General features: G+C 33.7%; 1 protein-coding gene across 3 annotated transcripts; it reads right to left on the bottom strand.

Moving 5' to 3' along the window:
* Positions 1 to 219: 219 nt before the first annotated feature.
* On the bottom strand, positions 220 to 22,680 carry LOC144453694 (heterogeneous nuclear ribonucleoprotein L-like). Of its 3 annotated transcripts, none has more exons than XM_078145025.1 (16): positions 22,583 to 22,680; positions 20,351 to 20,469; positions 19,505 to 19,592; positions 18,856 to 18,932; positions 18,251 to 18,326; positions 16,619 to 16,704; positions 14,826 to 14,922; positions 14,404 to 14,488; positions 12,200 to 12,283; positions 11,048 to 11,325; positions 10,202 to 10,323; positions 8,541 to 8,670; positions 6,984 to 7,058; positions 6,747 to 6,807; positions 5,089 to 5,184; positions 220 to 1,580 (listed from the first exon to the last, which is right to left on the bottom strand). In XM_078145025.1, exons 1-16 carry the CDS (start codon positions 22,664 to 22,666, stop codon positions 1,519 to 1,521), a joined length of 1,620 nt encoding a protein of 539 aa, XP_078001151.1. In that variant the 5' UTR covers positions 22,667 to 22,680; the 3' UTR covers positions 220 to 1,518. The 3 variants fall into 3 exon arrangements, with proteins under 3 accessions (XP_078001151.1, XP_078001152.1, XP_078001153.1); XM_078145026.1 differs by having other exon boundaries at positions 220 to 1,577; XM_078145027.1 differs by having other exon boundaries at positions 6,747 to 6,804.
* Between the last annotated feature and the right edge of the window lie 1,043 nt (positions 22,681 to 23,723).

The raw sequence follows: 23,723 nt of genomic DNA, 5'->3' as shown, positions 1-23,723 counted from the left end.
ACCCAATCCTCATCCATATGGCCACTTTAATTTACCATATCTGCACACACACACACACCATTGAGTTGGATATTACTAAAATACATCGGACTACATAAGGCAAAAGGCCTACACCAGTTGAGACAAATGTAAGTATGTTTCTTCTCTATCACACTGTATGCACATGAAGTCTAAGCAAGCACACAAATTCAATAAGACACAGACATCAGTAAATAACAGTGCCATAAAGTTACCACTTTAATCAACAGAACAACTTGCAATAAACTCTTTTCTTTGGAAAATACATACATAGTTGAGAGTGCTTTATTTCACCATGATTTTTTTCTTCAAGAAACTCACAGCATATCTAAATCAAGGGTGTATTTTTTAAGGACTTTTCAGCCTGTAGTTACATGTACAGCAAATTTTGTACCAAATCACCTGCTGCTCAATAAGGAATTGCCTGGCTTCTCACTGCCATAAAATCCATTCTAAGTAAATCAAAGGTATGTTGACAAAAGAGTTTTTCTTTCCATACAAAGGGAACAATCTTGAAATTATATTCATATAAAGATAGCATACCGATATTTTGTGTTCAAATTTAGATTCCTTCAAGAACATAAATATAAAGTTCAAATTTAGATTCCTTCAAGAACATAAAAATAAAGTTATCCACATAATGGCACTTTAATGTTTAACTCAACACCCCCATCCTAAAAGTGTAACCAGGAAAAGAAATATTTTTTATTGTGAGAAAAACAGCCTCTCAGGCTATCAAAAACATATATGGCACTATGGCAACACAAGGCTGGCATTTTTTTTTCACTGTTTACTTAACACTAGCAAATGTCTAACAATTCTAAAAGCTAACAAAACTAAAACATTACACACCAACACAAGTAGACACAACTTTGGAGCAAGTGAATCATCATACATAGCTTTACTTTGTTCAAGCAGGATACAGAAACTTTAAAAAATTTAGTTTATACCGAAATGATCCATTTCTGGATCTTAAAATCCTGTATATGTTTGACATCATTATTGGCATAATAATGACAGCAAAAATATTGGAGATCATGACAAATCCTCAGTTATGGCAGATATATAAATGCATGATGGTCATGTTGTTACTATGGTAACACTACTGACAAATAACACTAAGGGGGATGGACATCTAAAATTGTAAGTGTTATTTAACAGTAATGAATACAACTGAAATGACTTTTCTAAGACCACATACATAAAGTTCAATGCAGTCATCGTTTAAAAGCAAGAGGAGTCAAATTTGGATATTACAGCCAAAAACCAACAGATTGTTGATAATTTTGTAGAAAACTACACTGGTTTATATACATGTAGAGATTATGGTACACATCATCATTATCAGTGACTGGTTTTTTTCACTTGTAACAACTAAATTAGTTGCACAGTTGTACAGCCAATGGTGTTCACCTCCACTAGTACATACAGACAACACTACAAGGAGTTTAAGTGTGACTTTGAACTGCTTGCTGGATTGATTATTGGATGTTCTTTTGTTCATACTGCATGTAACGCAGATGAAAAACATAACTTGAAGGTGTACGGGTATCTTCCACCTACAACAAATGAGAAGACAAAATATTGTTAGTATCAAACTTCAGGGTTCGTACACTTAAAGCAAAACAAAATTCCAGGACTTTCCAGGGGTTTTTCGTCAGTTTTCCAGGGGTATTCATATTGATTTTGGCCATTTTCCAGGGGTGTTGACACTAAAGTATATGTTTTGAATGACATCTAATTGTCTGATGTGGACGAGAAAAATCAACAACAGTTCCCATATGTCACAAAACATTTTAAAGACAATCGACACTATGCAAGATATTGGTTTCAAAACCACGTTTACACGCTAAGATTAACGGAGAAACCTCTGTCCTACCCCTAAGTAGCCGCTTCGTCAAGCTGGTGCATTGATCGTGTAAGATTGAGTCGCAGCATTCGTCAGTCTAATTCAGACATATCCAGAAAAATAAATCAAAAACTAAAGTTTGTCCTCGTTATTGTATGGTTTGATGTTACTAGATTTATAAGCCACCTAAAATATTTATTTCTTCAAAATTTTGAATAAAAATGTCATTTATGTTGTCGGTACATAGGCAAGATGTAACATTTCACATTAGCAGGACTTGGGACTACTAATTCTTTCAGCAGGACCACTGGATTTTTTAAGGTACTGGTCCAGGGACCACCAGTTCACAAAATGATTTGTTTACCCCTGTTGGTCACCATACATCTTGATTACTCAAAACATATCATAATACATAGGACATTTGACATTCCAAGACAAACTCTGTTATCAGTCATTTAATTGCACATCAAAATAATGTTCTACCACTGTAGTCACATAATTAACATTTCTGTAAATCACAGCTTCAGTAACATGTACAATTGGCCATTTGGAAAATTCCTTCTGTGCAATAAACATACAAGTGTAGTGTTTTAACAGTTAGTAGCTTATATCATGTACAGTATGTAGTTTGTGAGTTTTTGCAGCAGTCACCTGATCTTTTTTTTTCATTGTAATATTTATACTAGTGTATGAGTTTTGAGTGGCTAGACTAGATTAGTTATAGAAACTATTTTCTAGCCTCTCGCCCGCTCTGATACAATTATGCACACATTGTGTATTATATGCTTTCAATTGTTATGTATTTTTTTTTTTTTTTTGTGATGATGGGTAAATAAATTACAATTACAATTACAATTACAATTACAATTACAATATCACTCCATTTTTGTATTGTAACATATGGAAGCAATGTATTATATGTGATATTAAAAAGTTGACTATTCTCAACAGGACTGTCTTAAACCATACAGTAAACCATATGGACCCGGATAGTTTAATTTAGTCTAACTGTGATTTAACAAAATTACTATTCATTTTTGATGGGTACATGTAAGAATTAACCTTTGACATGTTATAAAAAGAAATATACCACACTACAATACTAAAGAGAATGTACGCTCAGAGAGAAATAGTCTGGATATGACACTGACCTTGAAGATCAACTTAAAACATATAAACTGAAAATCTGTCAATTTAATATTTATAATTATTTGTGTATATGTCTGCATACAACAATTCCTAGCACAACAAAAAAAACTTAAACATAAACAAGTGCATGGGTGAGAAATGACTGCGATATCACTTGGTGCATGCATGGATGGTACATTGGTAGAGTGGTATATGTTCACACAGACCCTCTGGATATTTCTGTCAGGGCTTAGAAATTGTCTATGTCAGTATTAGATAAAATAGATGGCTTGAAAAGCCTCTAGTAATTGATAAACGATTAATCTAGTGATGTGATGAAAGAATACTTAAAATAATAATAATAATAATTTTAATAATAATATAATAATAACTAAGTCTCGTATTTAATTGAAATGGTAAACTTGTCATACATGACATATCCTTTGTTGATGTTTTTGTTAATTACAGATTCAAATTACTTTTTTCTTAGATACAGAAATGTTGCTGAATATCACACCAGGCACAATATATCTACTATGGGGGGAATAATATCAGACTTAATTTACATAATTCCATTATTATACTTTTTAAAAGTTAGCAGCTTTTCTTTTGCCAAGATTGATCAAAGTTTGAGACTAAAATACTAATACATGCAGTAATGATACTTGTGTCACAAGTTATAACTAGTATGTCTGATTTGACTGACAGGTTGAGACATATCACAGACAGACACATATATCTACTACATTCACACTGTGACTTGTTACGGTTCATAACCTTTCTGGCTATATCATGTAAGTTGCATTACCAATTATTTTTCTGAAGGAATTGTTTAAAATTCAAAGCACATAAAGTCATTATCAACTCCTGTCCATTACTTGATAAGAATTCTAATTACACAAAGTATGTCATAAATTAACCTGACTTAGAATACATCTATAATCTTGCTAGTTTGAATTACACCTTTAATACAGTATTTGACCATAAATTTACCAGACTTAGAATACATCTATAATCTTGCTAGTTTGAATTACACCTGAAATACAGTATTTGACCATAAATTTACCAGACTTAGAATACATCTATAATCTTGCTAGTTTGAATTACACCTGAAATACAGTATTTGACCAAAAATTTACCAGACTTAGAATACATCTATAATCTTGCTAGTTTGAATTACACCTGAATTACAAACAAATTTGGGATTTGATTGCATTTTAATGTACATTCACATTCTAAATTTTTGTAGCTGTGTTTGTCTTTTCTCATTTCAGGCCATTTAATTTGAAGGCAAATGTTCATTCAATAAGACATCCTTATCAATTCACTAGAGAAATACAAGCAGACAACTACTAGATTTCAACACAATCCCCTAGGGTAGATTTTCTGATATCGTCATTCGATATTGACAATCTAATTCCTAACCAAGCTTTATCAACAGACTTTTGAGTCTAATAATAGGTCAACAGAGAAATAATAAAGCTTACTTTAATATCAAAATGATTCATTTCATTCTGTTTACTCAATAAACTCTTTCAGGACTGAATAGATGAAAATTGTCTTTAATTTTGATGAAATAGACAAGTGCATTAGGCAAGACATATAAACTGACTGGCTTGCTTTCATTATGACAGTGTATTCACAGGTGGCCTTTAGGCAAATTAACTCCACAATGGCTCAATCATCAGCTACATTCACTACATAACTTTTCCATTAGCCCTTCAAGCAAGACTAGATGAATTGCAGTGTCAAAACAACTGACTGTGCGCAGAGATGTCAAACTAATGCCTACATTATTCTGTGTATATACCTTATCTCACTGACAACAAGGATTTCTAATTTAGATCACAAATATAGTTGCAAAAAATATAAACACAGCTACAGTTTGAGTAATACTTCAAAATTGACTTTTACTTTTTTTTCCCGTTAGAAACTAAATGAGTCAGAAAATATTAAATTTGACAGAGGGTTTAAACTACCTGTCATTCTTTGAACTGAAAGCTGAAGACTTTAATTTGTACACTCTAGTTATATCCTCCTCCTTACTCACAATACATCACACACACTACAAAGTATAAATAGCTAAGACTTACTTGGATTTGGCATTTCCACGTGATTACAACATATAACAGCCTCAATAGCATCAGACACATTTTCCCACTCAACAAGACCAGATGCACTTCTTTCACCTGTAAAAAATATATTAACTTTAACTGCAAAGACGTTGCAAGTTTCTTAATAGTACTGAACAAATGTAGTTCAATTGTACATTTCACCTGGTTGAGTATTGAGACAAATATTGATGGATTTCAGTTGCAGAATTGCAAACTTCATATGCAGATATTTACAACAACATATTATCATTATCATGGTACCAAAGTAACACAACAATTCTGCTAATTTCGTTATTTCTCTAAAATTCTAAATTAGCACTTCCGAAGTACATTTGAAGTGAACTTTGTTAAAATAAACCTGGGCATTGAATTCTACAATACTTTGGTGGAATATTCTATTTTGAAAGGACTTATTTTGCCAAACAGAATAGATCACCTCAAGTCATTGCTTTTACTGTACAGAATCCGAGTAAAAATGTACACTTTTAATAGAACTTTGCCCCTGGCAAACAGAAGATATCAGTAAAAGTAAGGTTTTCCACATATATGCATTTGACTATATTTGACACTGAAGTCAATGTTGTAGCAGAGACAGGAGTTATCAGTAAATAAATAAATAATGTACATTATCATGCAACAGCACCCTGGAGGTACATGTAAAATTATCAAGCTCATTCTTAATCAGGTATGAAAGTCAGTTTACAATTTCACAAATCTGAATGTTACATCTAAAATATTTGTAGGCATACTCAAAATAACATTTAAAATTTGTTGTCTAAAGTTGATGAGTAACACACTAACTTACTAAGCAATTTGTCACATGAAGAATTGTCTCATGTATGAACATAATAGCAGGGCCTTGTGTGCGATGTTGCTAGGCGTGTCTCAAGGAATCCGACATGTTGGATTTTCTGCAGCTTTTCACAAGTTACTTCTCATGGTGCTAGATGAATTGCACCATGTAACCACCTTGTTGTATTGTAGGCAGTAACATTTGACATATGCCCATGTGTAAAAATGATGTTCAATGTTATGGCCACCATATTTGTATTATAAATGTTCTAGTATTTTTCGGTATAATTTTGATTTATCACCACGATTACCATTCATCACTGTATACAACATTTATAAATGCTTGGTCCCCACTCAGTATTATTTTTTCCCCTAACTTGAATGCAAGTGGTGGTGATGTAAAAATCAGTATCGCCATGAACAAACTTCTCGTTCAATATAGTTCTACTATTGATACATCTACAAGTTTTTAGTAATTTTTACATTGTATAATATCAATTTTAAAACTTTTTTCTAAGTTTCTGCTGCTAGAAGACTTGACCTTAATAATTGACCTGTAACCTTTATAATTATGTGTATGCATGTGCAGCAATTGGGCCTTGTGACTTGCCAAGCAATTAGTTGCTTCATGTACTCACTCAGTTGTAGTTGATAGCTTTGATGCATGTCACCCTGTGTAACTGAGCCTTAAACCTACTAGTACTACTAGTATATGGTTTACATACACTTTGCATATCTAACCTGTGACATTTTGAATGAAAAAGTTAAACTTATTGGACTAAACATAACTGCATTTGCACTTAGACTAGAAAACTACTCAAATTATATAGATTGGATAAACTTACTCTTAGATGTAAACATCTTGACACTGATAGGGTCTCTCACTCCATTCTCAATGAAAATCTGCTGATAAAGCACAACATAAAATACTAACTTTACACAAATTCTTACAAAAAGATCCGGACACATTACTACCACTTGAGGGCAGTGTTCTCATTATGCATGTACTATGTTTGTGATAAGTACCTACCATATATTTGTAGAATTGATAAATTGATAAAAGCAAGTGGTTTTGTACTAACCTGTCGAACGGTGCTGTCAGTGCTGTCAGGGTGGGCATTAAAGAAATGCAAAACCTTGGCAGGTTGTTGAATACGTACAGAAAGGTTAAGGGTCAATCTTGTTTACACTCCTGTTTACAGCTACTGGGTTCAAAGTTCACATGGCATAAAATTGTCTAGAAATTCAACAGGTGATATAGAATATTTCTTCTATGATAACAACATTTTTTCTACTGGCTTTGTTCAAACCTTTGCAAATATTATGTTTGAGTCCTTTCAATTTCTTTTTAGTGCTTATTCCTTTGCTTTTCATTAATTATTCACGACTGACACATTGAAGTCTACAGCAGATGTAGATTGCATATTGGTTATCTTTACTGTCTGCACCTGCTAGTAAATTCACAACTTGTGACAAAGTAATACTGACTGCTGATTTCACTATGTTCAAGGACAAATGTCACATTCCTTGCCCCAAACCACTGGGTCAATAACATTCTTTTCACATTTCAGAACTTGAAAAAGTCATTTGATATGACTTATTAAAGTGGCATGGTGCACAAATTGATAGCTGCAAAAACAGTACCGTAGGTCATTAAACAGATTTGTTGAACTTTTCCAGTCACATGTTCTGAAAATGTGACGTATGAACATGAAGTTCCCTTGATTTAACTGAGAAACAATTTGTTGAAATCATGTGCTTTTAGAGATAGACACTATAATTTATCTGACTTTTTGTGTCACTTGGTTTTAGAAATAAAATAAAGTTCTTACATTTTTGTGCATTAGATATTGTATAAAACAAAGATGAAATTTCTGACATCCAAATGCTTTTATTTATTTAACTGTTCATGAATGGAGTGTTTCATTAAATAAAGATGAAATTCCCCTGATCCAAATAGTTGTTATCAAAACCATGATAAAACATATATATTTACATACTAATTGTGTGAACTGACAGATAAGTACCGGTAATATCTCACAATCCATGTTTTAGATGATAACAAAAAGATAATGCTGTTATCATGGATTGAAATCCAAAGTTAGGACAAGTTTATGTACCCCTAACATACTCAATTTTAGTTCCATTTATTTTCCTTTGAAATCCAAAGTTTAGACAAGTTTATGTACCCCTAACATACTCAATTTTAGTTCCCTTTATTTTCCTTTGAAATCCAAAGTTAGGACAACTTCAAGTTTATGTACCCCTAACATACTCAATTTTAGTTCCATTTATTTTCCTTTGAAATCCAAAGTTTAGACAAGTTTATGTACCCCTAACATACTCAATTTTAGTTCCCTTTATTTTCCTTTGAAATCCCCCTAGTTAGACAAATCCCTAACATACTCAATTTTAGTTCATTTATTTTCCTTTGAAGTCCAAAGTTTAGACAAGTTTATGTACCCCTAACATACTCAATTTTAGTTCCATTTATTTTCCTCTTAAATCAAATTATGTTAAAAATCTTGGAATCACCACAAAAAGTATTTTGGGTTTTGTCTAGCCCCTCAAATTAGTTCAACCAAAAAGAGGAAAAAATTCTCAGTCTATGGAATTGAATAAATTACTAAAAGGATATGATTCTTAGAAGCAGCTTCTGGTGATGAGAATCTGTTGTTTCTAGACTGTGTAAAATCTTTGAAGCATGCTGAGCCATCAGGCAGGTCACTGGGTTGCATTTGATCAGCCAACATCATCTGCTTGGAAAATCTAAAACAAGATGAGAAATGAATATGATTACTTGAAAGGTATTCAACTTTACCTTTTGATGTATTGCACTGCATGTCTAACTAGATTGTAGAAAAATGTAATAAGCATTTCTCTCTTAATTGATGAGGTGATAGGAGTGAAGCCATCCTTTATTTTAATAACACACATAAATTCAATGAGAAACTTTACAACACATTACACAGCATTCAATTAATTAAGATAGAAGGTGATTGATTGTGTTTGCACAGGCTGGTGAAATATAACTTAATAAATAACCGCTTAGCCAAGACTGTGGTTCAAAGGTTGACATAGTTACATTGTACTGTGACAAAAACTTTGATCAACAATTGCCAGACATTGTAGACTCCCATGTTTGCTCTGTCTGCATACTAAAAGGCATTCACAATGTCGTGAAAAGAAGAAGTACCCCAGGCAAAACTACAGACTAGCAGGACTAATGATTTGTATTTATAACTTCTCTATCATTATCTAACCACATACAGTTTTTGTGGTGTACTTATGCCTGGTTTCTACAAGGCACATGTTGTTTTTTTCTGCAGAGAAGCCATTTTTCTGCTCATTAATTTATTCAAGGTTATAGAGATTACATGTGCATAAGATATCAATGGCTACTTTACCACTATTTTATACAACTGCTACAAATTCATCTTCCTTGAATTACAAGTTTTCTACATAATCCTAAACTATGATGTGTTGTAATAATACTTTCATAACTTAGGACAATATACAGAACTATATCAAGAATTGACGCTTTGACAGACATGTTGTTTGTCACTAACACTACACTTCAACAAAGAGAACTGTTATGCAGTGCAAATATACTGTACATACACATACATCACATTACATAGGTTTTAAATTCATACTTTTCAGACTCTTACTGTCAGGAATTGATAATTCCCCAATCCCCCATTTAATTAGTCCATCAATCAAATCTTGTCATCTTCTAAATAAGAAGTGAAAGGGGAAGGTGGTATGTTTCAAATGCGGCATATTTTTTTACTATCACATATACAAGAACTATCTCTATGATCTAGTACTGTGTGACGACCATCAGAAATACATCACATAGGTGGACATGCTCTTACAAGTCTTGGAGAGGGTCAACACTTGCCTTTCATTCTATGATAAGGATGTTTAGTGAATGTGTGCTTGTATATATATATATATATATATATGTATGTATGTATGTATGTATGTATGTAATATGTATGTATGTAATGTGTGTGTGTGTGTGTGTGTGTGTGTATACGTACGTACATGTTAGTGTGTGCCTGTGTGTACATGCTTGTGTTTGATTACCATAGAATAGCAAAGGAATACCGAAATTGTATTGGTCTGTCATATTTGAATAGTATAAATTACCATTTTACTTAACAAATAAAGATGTCTTTTTGAAATGTTTGTTACATAACATAGAAGAATACTTTAAAAAGAACAAACATGCAACGAATGCACTGACACAATGAGAGACTAAAATTGGTACACATAGTAATAAGTCAATATTTACCCAAGCTGCATCTTCTTATCAAACACAACTACATTGTTCAGATTGGTTATAGCTCTCTCCACAGCCAAGGCATCTCCCATCTGTACCATGGCACAGCCTGGTTTGCTCTTCATAAACTTAATCTGATAATAAATTGTGCAGATATTCATAATTTAATATTTCACTTTCAGGTCTTTTTATCAAGCCGGAAATTTCAACATTCTGTACAATTTTAACCTAAAAATAACAATTTGTGTATGTTATTTCAAGTCAAACATGCCGATAATTCATCTAACTCAGGGAACTCAATTAACAGCTCTTCTGAACACAATTAATTACAAGAGTTCTTGTACATGTATATACAAAACTACTGATTTATTGAATTAATTAAAATTGGCTGACTGCCTGTGGCATTTTAAAACTGAACCATCATCCACTTTTCTTTCCACATTATAAATCAATCATTTGAAAGAGGAGAATTGAATAATCTTTGTATTATAATCCCTACTGTATCTTTAGTTAAATTAGAATGACAGTAACTATTACTCATGATTAGATTGAAGATACCAGACAGAAAGAAAAAGACAGAACGGAATGGTTTCATCCAGTATCCAGTCTTAATTTCTGGATGGCTAAACTTAAATGGTTTTATCCAAAGTCTATAGTAGATGTATATTATCATATTACAAGCAATTTTAGAATGCTCAGCAGTTCAATCTAAAATTTTGAAATGTTGAATGAGATAGTAACAATCACCAAGATATTATTTCCTTTAAAACTGGCTGGAATATCTGAATTGTGTGGGTTTCAAGTATGACGCTAGTTTCAGAACATATAATGTGCAAAACTGAGAAATGAGAGTCTTACCTTGACCACATTGCCATACAGACACAAGACATTGAATAATTTGTCACAATTCATTCTGTCAGCATCCATGCCATACACCATAACCACTGGACTACCCTTTGGTTGATTTCCCATGTGGCCTCCCATCTGGTTACCCATCTGACCACCCATCTGATTACCCATTTGTCCCATCATTGAATTTCCCATTTGGTTTTGTCCACCCATCTGATTCTGTTGTCCATACTGACCATGCATGTTTTGCATCTGGTTTTGGTTTGAATACTGGTTATAACCCTGGCCTGCAAAAGATAGAAATATTATTGTAAAATATTTTATTTCGACAGAAAACCATGGCAAATTCTAGTTATTGCAAACACACCATGTAAAGACTTTCCCTGTATTTAACTTGCATTACAATTCAGAACAAGAATTTTCTATTTGACGTAGGTGCTTAGACTGAATCCCCTCCTGAATTTCAACTAACTGGGTGTAATGAATGGGCCCTTATTTCAAGAATACCCCTTCCCTGTAAATGGCCTGAATTATTGTAAAGATTACGTAGCCATCTTTCAATGGAAACAAAATTGTAACAATATCAATTTCCCAATCTAAATTAGATGTATTTATTATCATTTGCCACTGCAACTTGGGACTCGACAAAGCTACAGGGACATATAATAGTCATTACATACCAACCATGTCTTAATAGCTAAGTCTGTCTCATTTGCATATTAAATGTTGCAGACTCAACATACAGCCTACATCAGAAAACAACACAATGGGCGGAGTTCATGTAAAATAAGTGTTGTTACACTGTGTTAGTGCACAGACTTCAAAATAATCAATGACTAGTACAAAGACTGATATAGGCAATGTTTGAATTTCAACATCTTTACACAACCTATATAGTTTACCTTCAAGGAAATTTTAGCCCTCGCCTTCTATTATTGCTTATTGCTGATGTTTAGCCCTAAAATATTTATTTTCTGCTTTAAAAGTGTAATATGTTTATACCGTAGAAACAACAATTATGAAAACAGCAAAAAAACCACCATAGGATGCAGAGCTCTAGTCATAAGCTACTTTTAGAATAGACTGAGAAAAGCAGCTGATATAAATGTTGAGATGATGACATAGTATCTTATCACACAGTCAAGACAATGTCATTCTTACCCATTCCCTGTGGTTGTGGTGGTACTTGTACTCCCATCTGATAGCCCCGGGGTTCTTCCAATAAAGCATTGCCTTTCTCTTTAGCTGTAAATGAAATGATCAGCATGAGTACATAGTTACTACATGAAATTACACAAAAATGTCATTTACAAAAAGGTTTTATTCCATGTCTCTGACCAATTTCCTCAGTGTCTTGACGGAAAAAACTTTTTTTTTTTTTGAGAATAGTACTGTGAAGCAAAACAATGCACAGAAGGTAAGTAAAACCCAACTTTCATTATAGAAAGGATGATTCTCACAAGTTGAACAATTCTAACAAAGTTCACAATTCTAGTCAAAAGAAGTCAGAAGAGGTTTTTTTAATAAAAATGTTTGACACCGACAAAAAAAAGATTCCTTATTTCAAGGCCCACCAGCTAAGACATTTCAATAAATGCCATTGCGAAGTTGACTTCTCTATTTCCATGAAACTTGAGCTGTGGAATCCACTTTATTATGGTATTAACTTTATTCTGCTCAACATACATGACACAGTACAAAAACACTTTCAACATGCAAAAGCTTGCATATTTTTCACACAAACTGGATGATTAAATTCTTGAATTTAAGTAGTAAAGCGCTTTAACTGTGGTTTGTACATCACAGAGGAAAAGAGATAAAATAATGATAGCAGGAAAACCCTGTACTTTTTTGTTGTGTTGAGAGATTCCAGTCCGTCTTTGCTTGTCACAATCTTCTCAGATACATGCAACAGCAACTCCAAAAACATCTTCCTCAAAAGGAACTCTTATAGACTGACTGAAGCATCGGTCAGCTGTCATCCTGTTAACATATTTATTAGACTCTATTAGCTGGGAAGAAGTCAGCATTTATTTTGGAAATCGTATGTTCTGTACAGTCTGATGTATGTTGAAGCCTGGAAAAATTGATGTGCATATGCTTCTGTGATGGTTCCGTTTGAGAAAAATGTTGAAAGACTTCCTCTGGTGTAATATCCACTTTGGAATTATGCAGCAGATATACGGGAATCAACAGTGAAACAGCCCTGGGGCAACAATTGAAGATATTGAAGAAGATGATGATGTTGATAATCCATTCAAAGAGTGCACATTTTGCAGAAAAAATGTTGACAAAGAAAGCTGTATTCCCTTGCTATGCTGCATAATTCCAAGTAGAATGGGCACAAAAAACGATGGTGAAGATATGACCATTTCTTGCTTGAAAATCTGGTACTCAGAAAGTATAATGTTCTTGCGTTATATTGAGAGTTCTTGAATCTGTATGCAAATGTGTGTAGAGTACATCATCTCCAAGGTGATGGGTCAGACTCACTGACAAGCTGGGCAGTTCAATGTTCTTGTACTCCTTTGTTTAGATCTTCTGCGAGTGCAGTATATTTGGACAGTGTTCATGTCTGTATGTATGTCAGCTGAGGTAGCTTGCTTCTGATGCTGGTTGGTCAACCTGCTTTCTGATAACAATGTGACACTAGACAACATCTTGGTGTGAGTTTCTGTCTACCTGTTCTCGGGATGTGTAAGTACTGACTACTGTATCTTCAGAATAAGTGAAATCTTATATGTTGTCAGTAGAGCCCTCCATGGCAGGAAAGGGGTTAAAAGTAATCCAACTGACAGGGTGTCAGCTATCAGGTCCAATATTGCATGTCTTGAGAGTGCCAGTATTGTGTTGTGTCTATGCTTCTGTAATGTTCACTAGTGGTCATCTTCATTATACATGGGGAGAAGAAACCTCTAAATTTGTTTGTCAACATGAGCTAATATGCTTGTAAATGACAGATGAAAGTTTGAAATATCCATATTATATCTGTTACCATATAATGATGGATGCAGAAATGTTCAAAATGTTACTTTATATCCTTTCAATGTTTTAGCAAGTATTCAAGTATATTCGAATTATTTATACAATATATCTAATGTGATTGGGTATTTAGTGTTGAAGCAAAAAAAGAAAATTTACTTAGGGACTGCTTAGAATCTAAAAATGTATTTTACAGGGGGATCATACTACATGTATGTAATGTAATGTCTTCTCATCTTGCATGTATAGTGCATGCATGCTGATTTTGCAGTGAAACTAAAAAGGGTGAAATACAATGTCATGTAAATCATAGGAAACTTAAAACTAAAAATGGGGGAAAGCTTGTTGTCAGTAAAGGGGCTAGTATATAAAATTGTAATTACTTGCAAACTCACCGCCGGTTCCAAGGGTTGGGTTAGTATAGTCAAATGTGTCACTGTCATTCTTGTACACATTGAGACGAGTTGGCTGCATAAAATCAAAACATGAACCATATCAATACAGAAAGGAGGAAGGAGGACGATTGTCATCTTGTCAATATTACATAATGAATGAGTTCATAGTATGTTTCACATAATAGGAACAATTCTAGACAGTAAATGAATTCCAACTTATTGTATGACATCATTGCAACTAGTTTATACAGTAACTTGAGTAGGGAGAGAGAGAGAAAAAAACAACAACTTGTTAATGGCTTTGTCATCCAATGTTTGATCAGTCTCTTCTTGGTATGACTACAATAAACAAACACAACTGCTTTCAATACATATCACACAGTGAATGTCTTATTAAATAATCCACTTACCCTGGCATATTCTATTTTTAGTGTGCAACACCCTGAGTAGATATCAGCTCCATTTAATGAAGCCTTGGCACGGGAAGCACTGTCTACGTTGTCAAATGTATGCAAAGTTAAGGAAGAAATCTGTGACTCTGGTTATGTAGTGAAATCTGAATACCTTAGCAAGATTTGAGTTGCATGACAAATGCATTGGTAATGTGAACTGTTTTGAGCACAATGAAACCTATTAAACGTAACAAGATGGTTGTCATTATTAGTGACAGAACACATTCATTTTATGCTGAATTCAACATATGGTAGTCAGTTGTAATACTCTGGCTCAATACATGGCACACTTTCAACTATTCCTTGGTCCCCCCTACAGCTATTTAGTAGGCAGATGAGTTTTTACATGCAATGGTGTATTTACATTTGACTATTTTTCCCTTGCCTAATGTTGGCAGATATGTACTTTCTCACATAACAGAATGGATAATACCAATTATACGTCACCTGTCACCAATCTCGCATTCTGATTGGTCGAGAGCCCTGCAGATATGCAGGCATATTTTTCACCAACAGCCATATTTTTGCTTGTGGTATGATGTGATCACTGTACATCCCCTTGTAAACAAACCTAGCAGACAACTAAAAATCCAGCTATAACCAACATTTCTAATGCCAAATTTGTTGTCAACCGAACAAAATATCACCGTTGTATACATTATAACAAGTCCTTGAACTGTACTTTTTATGTCACAGGGAAATAGTAAAAAATTCCACACAGAATGACAAAAGTCCAGTGACGGTGAACGCACAGTTGTCACGCAATCATAAACATGAATTCGTAAATTTATGAAGGATATCAAACTTACCACCACAGAGGGTGCAATTTTTGGTTAACTAGAACAAGAAAGCATTTCACAAATATTTATGTACATTAATGGAATACAGTACACAAAACAAAGATGCACTCATTTTTCAGCTGATGGTTATAAGTTCAGGCCGACGTGTAAACAACTATATAGCAGTTATCAGAGAGGTGTGTGATATTACGCTCAACAATATAACGCAGAAGTGATTTTATTTTAAAATGAAATAGCATTTTTAGACATTCAAAAATTAATTTGTATTCGCAGGTGACGTATAAGTATGTTATTTGCTAAATCTTGCTGCTCGAGGTAAATTTTTGGGTATAACGGCTCGCCTCCGACTCTGTTATTACTGGAAGAATTACCTCTCGCAGCAAGATATGGAACGGTATTTGGCAAATAACATATATGTATCTTGATCTGGAAACTACACCGGATTTTAATCAGATTGCTATAACCCTACAATTAGGTTCACATTTTCACTCTTAGGACATGCAAAGAAATTCAAAAGAGTATTCACAATTTTTTCCTATCATAAATGAAACAAGTTCATGTCTACACATGATTTAAAATGCAAAATTCTGAAAGTGATCGCCACCACCACAACGAAAAATACTGTTTCTTCCACTGTTGATTGTACAACAAATACCAAGTACCAAACACTATGAATCACATATCAAAGAGTTAAAGATGTAATTGACTTAATAATAACTTTTGACATTTACAAATCCAGACAGGGTCAGAAATCTATCTAGTGACATACAATCATACTATTCCACAGTAACTGTTATCCACACACACAGACAACACTGTATATTTATTTACATCTCATATTGCACTGCTCAGCAATAAAGCACACTGGTCTATTTATACAAAAACTAGTTCAGAGACAATAAAATCAACAGGAGACAATCTCTTAATATTTCTGTGTCTGAAAAAGGATATTCTACCATTGTCTGAACGCCATTCTTTCTGAAGATGACAATTCGCTGTACAGGTCCAAACGGGTTGCAGATGGTATGTACCACATCCTACAGGCAATTAAATCAAATTTAAATTTTAATGACAGTAATTAGGTACACCATCAAGCTATTGTAAATGCTTCCTGGTTTGCAGTTGTGTGAACTTGGTTTTAATAAAACAATTTTCAGAATATACATCATCCCTTTGGGAAACCAAACCAAACTAGTAGACAAGACTGGTTTGAAGCACTGGCACATCATTAAAATTGTGCAGCAAAAAAAGCATAGGAGAAGTGAAAACAAAATATATCCATGAAACCAAAAATCCAATTTAGTTACTATCTTCCTTGAATTCCAAATGGCAAATGGTCTGCTCCATGGCAGGGAGTTTGAAAACTTGTTATATTATATTCATGAAAACAATCTTATCACACATGGTTTACACCTAACATCTGGTGTTTAATTACTGGGTGCAAAACTTAAACACTGTATAATTCATTTGTTTTGTAGACAGGCTTTCTTTATTTATTCAGCAAATCTCCCATATTTGGTAGTTTTGTCACATTTCAACTGTCCTAACATTACAAGACTGATGTTTTATAAATGCAACATTTCTACAACAAGCCCATACTGTGGCTGTATCTTTCACTGTTTTCTGTCTATTGCAAAAAAATGAACAAATCACAGCATCATTTCTAAGCCTTGAGAATTTGATCTATTTTTCAGACGGTTTATTTATTACAAACATACATAAATCATGAAGTTAATGTCACATCAACTTTTATAACTTTCAATTATCTATCTGTCAAGTGTACAATCAGCAATTGCATAGCGATGCATACAAAACCAGTAGTACTTCACCCAGGCGACCATAAAACATTATTTGTAACATCAACAAGCCTTTAAAAAAAGTCATGGTGGGAAGGAATTTATTTTTGTATCTTCTCAACTCTGTACAGAGATGTAGGATGACGTTGTTTTGAGATACTAGTAACTGGGCTACATAGAAATCATCCATGCTGTTTTTCTTCAGTGATAATACAGAAACCTTCATGATATCTTACTTGTATGTGTCTTTGCACAAATTTAATCACCATATTTAACATTTGGATAACTGCATAAGAAGTATGGGGCCTGTAGGTTATCAGAACTACATGCAAGAAGTATGGGGCCTGTAGGTTATCAGAACTACATGCAAGAAGTATGGGGCCTGTAGGTTATCAGATCTGTTTTATCATGTGACTACTAATACAAGTTTTTTAAGGACTAAATCTTTTCTCTGTGCATAGTTACCCAGTCACTTCTACATAATGAAATTAATCAAGACCTGCAGAAGCATATATCAATCATATCATTTAATCCAACTTTTAATGATGTACAGTAATGACATTCTAATGAGCATAATTTGGATGAAAAGTGTTTTCTATGGCAACAGTCCAGCATGTTTCAAAATTACTGTGTTAATGAGACACACTGGTACATTTGTAAGCACATGACTGACTGCAAATGTTAAGATAAGAATAACACAGTAAAGGGGATGATTGCCTCTTTTTAAAAGACAAATAGTACTTTTCTGAGAAGTTGAATCCAAATTATCAGCCATTGGGGTACTTACTGTTGTAATTGGATATCTTGGGTTGATAACAGTTACCAGTAATATATGGTTGGTGTTGCGATTATCCTCAGTGCCTCTGTAACCAGATACCACATATAACTCTGATTATCATCTGTCAAATTATCTTTCTCTCTTTAACAGGATGTGAATAAATAAAAGATACTATGCCCTTTCATAGGAAATTACTACAGACAGTTCATATCACTGAAAGTTACATATTAAGTAAGGCAATAAAATTTATGGACATTCTACACAAAACATTAATAAATGTAATGGTGTCCTTTCTAAAGGGAAGAAAATTAATTTTGACTCTGTTATATTCAATGAAAGAATGGAATTCATCAAACTATTCTCGCTATACATATATATAATTTGAAATAAGATTGTACAGATAAATTCTGATAGCTTAGTTCAATGTAAAATAAAGGTTTTAAATCATTATGTTACAAAGTTGATCTACAGCACAGCATGGAATTTGGAAACTACAAACAAACATATTATTTTAGGCTATAAATTGTTTTTCAAAATTTCCTGTTCAGCTGCTTCATAGCACAATATAATTTGCTCAGAAAAAGTCCATAAAAACAGGAAATTAGTGTTTTTACCCCGGTCGTGAAATCCGTTGACTTGTGGAGAAATTGAAGTATGCAGGTGAGTTGCCAACCCTTATGATGTTATTTTGCTGAGAACACAAGGAAGGAACAAACATGAATTATTTACAATGCAAGCCAGGTTGATATAGTATTTTCTGATAAGTTCATTATTCAATATCCGGTCTACACTTAGAGATGAAATGAGTTTTGCTGTCAGAAGTAAAAGTCAACCAAGAAAGGAAAAGTCTACTTGTCAATGTTTTGTCAGCTGCACATTACAGAAGTATAACTGATGAACTATTCCATGATTTATAAATAGCACTAACACTGATCCACGGTATTGAGTTTGCTTTCAGCCAACCTATCAGGTTCATGTGATGCAAGTAAACTGCCAACGACAGCTGTTACAAAAAGTCCATTTAATTCTGTTTAAGTGAAGCAACGATTTGCAGAGCAGACCCTGATGGAGGAAATTGATGACATGGACACTGTTCATGAGATCTTGCCATTGCTCATTCATCCTTACACACTGCATATACTAATCTAATTACTGGCAAATACATTGGAGACAGAAAAACCTATGCTTGATTGATCAAGTAATATTAATGATATAGCAATGCCATCAGACATTTTTAATTGGTAATAATGACATTCTTCATACCTGAGCAAAATTGACACATGCTTGTGCACCATCAATATCTTCAAATTCTATGAGGGCTTGCCTTTTCCTTGGCATCATGATCACATAACTAGCAGGACAATTAAATAGAAAAAAATACAATAATACATATTTTACACAAAAATATTCTTATATGGCTAAAAGTGTGTTTTTTGGGGGTTTTTTTTTACGAAATCATTCCAAACTTTTGATATGTTTGGAGTCTTACTGGGCCATGTCATAATATACATGACATTTTTTAGATACTCTTGACACCCAGTGTATACAATTCATACCAGTATAAACATCATACCCCTTGGCACTTGTATTCTACACATTCTAAAGACGAATGTTTATTCAGTTGAAGATTGGATTGCCATGTATGTTATCATCCGTGGAGTCCCATGTGGCTTAAACAACCCACAGATAAACAATATTTGGTACAAAACTCTTTTCTGTTTACCTTAAAGACTCTGATGTTGGTCATGTTACAATATACAAAAGAGATTTATACCATCATCATGGCATGGTTTGAAAAAACAAAGTACAGTTTGCACACAAAATTATGATTTCAGTATTTGAAATACATATGCATATTAAGGCAGAATGGAATTAGGACTCGTATGTCTCTTTCTTTAACGATAGAATAGCTCTAAAAATATCCTTTTGTACAGAGTTGTACTGAATCTAAATTTTTAGGATGCCTGATTAGTGTCACTATACATGGCTATTGTTGGCAGAATAGAAACCTTTAATGACTACTTCCTAGACAGGTAGCAACATGTAAACTAACAACAGAGATTGGCACACACCCAGTGAACTCATTCAATGATTGTGTTCAATATTTACCTGATAGGTCCAAAATGCTGAACTGCTTCCACCAAATCGGCTTCAATAACTGTGTCCGACAATCCTCTTACATGAACAACTGGTGATGGTGGGGGCTTGTGGGGGTCTTCAAACTTGTCCTACACCATAGAATAAATAAAAGCACTCTTGTTGAAACATCCTCCCCTCTACTGTCTCATGGCCATCAATACAGATATTCACAATACCTATTTGTCACTTGACCACACACTGCTTTCAACTGTTTCTTTTAGTTCCACCATGACTCATCATATCACCCAAAATTTTACACATTGTCAACATTTTTGCCATGGTTTTAGAACTTATATGAATATAAGTGGGGTATATACTAAAACCCTACTCATTTAGTTTAGTACAAGCTAAATTTTGGAGGCATAAAAGTGTAAAATGCCTGGGGCACATGGATGTACATTTTATCCCGGTGTCTTGCTTACAAAATCTATAAACCAGCAAAAAACCTAACAAAAAATTGTGTGGTTCCGATTATGTTCAATTTTAGATTAGGTCTGGTAGGTAGATTTTTTATTTTATTTTTATTATGTATTTGTTTTCATATGTACGTGTCTAGTTCAGGTAGTTATGTTTTCCATATGGTCTGTGTTTTTGGTTTCTTCTCATCAGATGTACAGTCATTACAGATTGAAGAACAGTTTTATATTGTCAGTTTCCCCATCCACTATTTCTTCTGAGACTTCACAATTTTCGTGATTTTTTTTTTCTCGAATACATAAAAAAAGTTTAGGGTCTGTGTGAAAACTAGGTGAGGTTGGGTAACCCAGAACTAAACATTTTTTTTTATTAGGCCTAATCACAGTCACTGCTATAATTACAGTACTACAACATATTGCTATCATTTATAGAATAAATACTACATTTACAGCATAAGGCTGAAAGTAAATAATTGTTAGCATTATTCAACAGTTGTTACACTTACAATGAACTAAACATATTGCCTCAAGAAACCAGTTTCGTGTTTGTTAAAATACCATGCTGACAGAACAGCAGTTTATGCATGTGTACAATTGCCATGATGTGAACTGAGCATGAGAAAAAAGTCGTGAAATGACATCAAGTTTGCTAACACTAAGTCAGTGTAACTGTAAGTGAACTGATAAAATACAAACTTGTTCAGCGGCAACATGTTAATAATATACATGTAGCTACTTATGTGTGTACATTGCCATTTGGTGCACCAAATGAAATTATGATGAATTTTGGTTTCACATACTGCATATGGTATAGCTACCGTATTCGAAGATACATATCATAATATCTATCTAAAAGTGAAATTTCATACATAGATCACTTTGTCATTGTTCTGTTCATCACACAAACAAAGTAATACCATCGTCCATGGTAGTGCTACTGACATGTATTTTGATTTATTAATATTATAGTAACGTACCATATACCATGTTTGCCGTTCTCACTTTCTTAGTCAAAGCACATAGTAATTTGTTCTCTAGTAAATTCAATGTTCAGTGTTGTTTTCCAGTACATATATAAGTACTTGAGTGTTTCACACAGGATTGAGAGTAAAAGTGTAACAAAGCATGTTCAAGTGATGATACTTCCACTTTTCAAAATTCGATTTACCCACTGGTTAACATGACCTCCCTGCTAATCAATTAATAAAACGCGATAAACTTCACAGCTTTGCTTTGCTAGATCCAGAAATAGACGTCTATCATTAATACTAATAGAGTTCGATGAGAAAATTGGTAAGCGGTGTAACGTACATTGAAAAAGAATAAATAGATTCGTAGTGAAAGTAAACAACAGCCAATGATTTATTCTGATGTATTCATTGGAAAACAAAGGGTAGCAACCAATTGGCCCCAAACCAACGCATTTGATATGATTTGTGATTTTCACACGAGAATGGACTGGCGACTTGAAAAAACGAAGAGAAAAATACTACAATTCTGAAACTGGTTGTACCAATACATGTATGGTGATTGCATTTACAATCACTCACACAAAAATAATTTACCGCTGAGCGACAAAACTGAATATATCTCCAACCGACATTAAGCCCACGCTGTCGATAATAACGTGTAGCGAGCCTGTCTATTGTAGCGTGCATGATGCATCACGCGCTGCATGTTGAACAGCAAAACAAAATGAGGCATAGCTCTTAATTTTTCGACGCTACCCCCTAAACTTGCTCATCAAGGTGATACATTTCTTTTACTTATTTCATAAAATACTTACCCTTGCACCAGACTGTACTCCCCTTCCGTCGGAATCAGTTGTAGTTCTCTGTCTTTTGGTGGCGTGTCCATCATACGTCGCCATCTTGCTAAATGATCTTTTTCCGGGTACAATAGTGCGCCACCAACGTGACTCACGTGACTTCGAAGCTTCTAGCTTGACATCACGTGACTGTATCCCGTCATTATATAAAACACTACACTGCACTCAGCTCCGAATACAGGTTGAAACACGCTGAAACAAAACGAAACTACAGAAAGATACATTTTTCAAAAATAAATGTCAATAAAAGCCGAGAAAATATTTGCCAAAAATTGTTTGAACTTCAGCATATGTGGACTGATAGAATATTACCATAAAATGATAAATACACTGCGAATCAGTAAATGTTTTATCACATATGCTTAGTGTACCAATTTTAAGTTACAATATACTAGTACACACACACACACACACACACACACACACACACACACACACACAATTACATGAAGTAAGACATCTTGGTCTGTGTATATACCATCCCTTTGTTTTTCGCTTTTCTATTGCAAACAAAAAAGCAGAAACAATGCCTTTTTCATGGTTTTTTTTTGTCATAGATAAGGAAACGGAACAAGGAAAACAAATAATTTTTCCATTCATGATAAAATAACCAAAAAGTGAAAGAAACCATGTTCCCTTTTTTGTTTTACAATTAACAAAGAAAACAAAAAACCAACCCGGCCTGTGACAGATTGTGGCCAACTTATTTCATATTTTGTTTATGAACACTGAAAATAGGAACTAACCCCATTTCTTATTTTGATAATGCAAATTCTTGAATTTTGATATTTCAAAACAATCCATTAGTTTATCCCGTACAATACTACATATGGTATTATTTTCCTTTTCTGATTTCTGAAATGAAAATTTATTTTAAATTGAATCCTGAGGGCAAGAATTTCTTGTCAAAGTAAAAGTATACTTCAGGTCTGTGTATTGGTGGAGTTAAGTATAATAATAATAATAATAATCTTTATTCCTCCAAATATATTCAGAAATTTGTTGAATGGTCGGTGCAAGAGCAGCGCCCTAGTATTGAAGAAGCAGGAGGAAACTGGAGTACCTGAGGAAAACCTGCGTTGTTTGGCAGGTCAAACAT

The sequence above is a fragment of the Glandiceps talaboti genome, chromosome 2 (assembly GCF_964340395.1).
Source record: "Glandiceps talaboti chromosome 2, keGlaTala1.1, whole genome shotgun sequence".
Lineage (NCBI taxonomy): Eukaryota > Metazoa > Hemichordata > Enteropneusta > Spengelidae > Glandiceps > Glandiceps talaboti.
The sequence above is the reverse complement of the archived record's forward strand: the minus strand, read 5'-3'. Positions and strand labels throughout refer to the sequence as shown.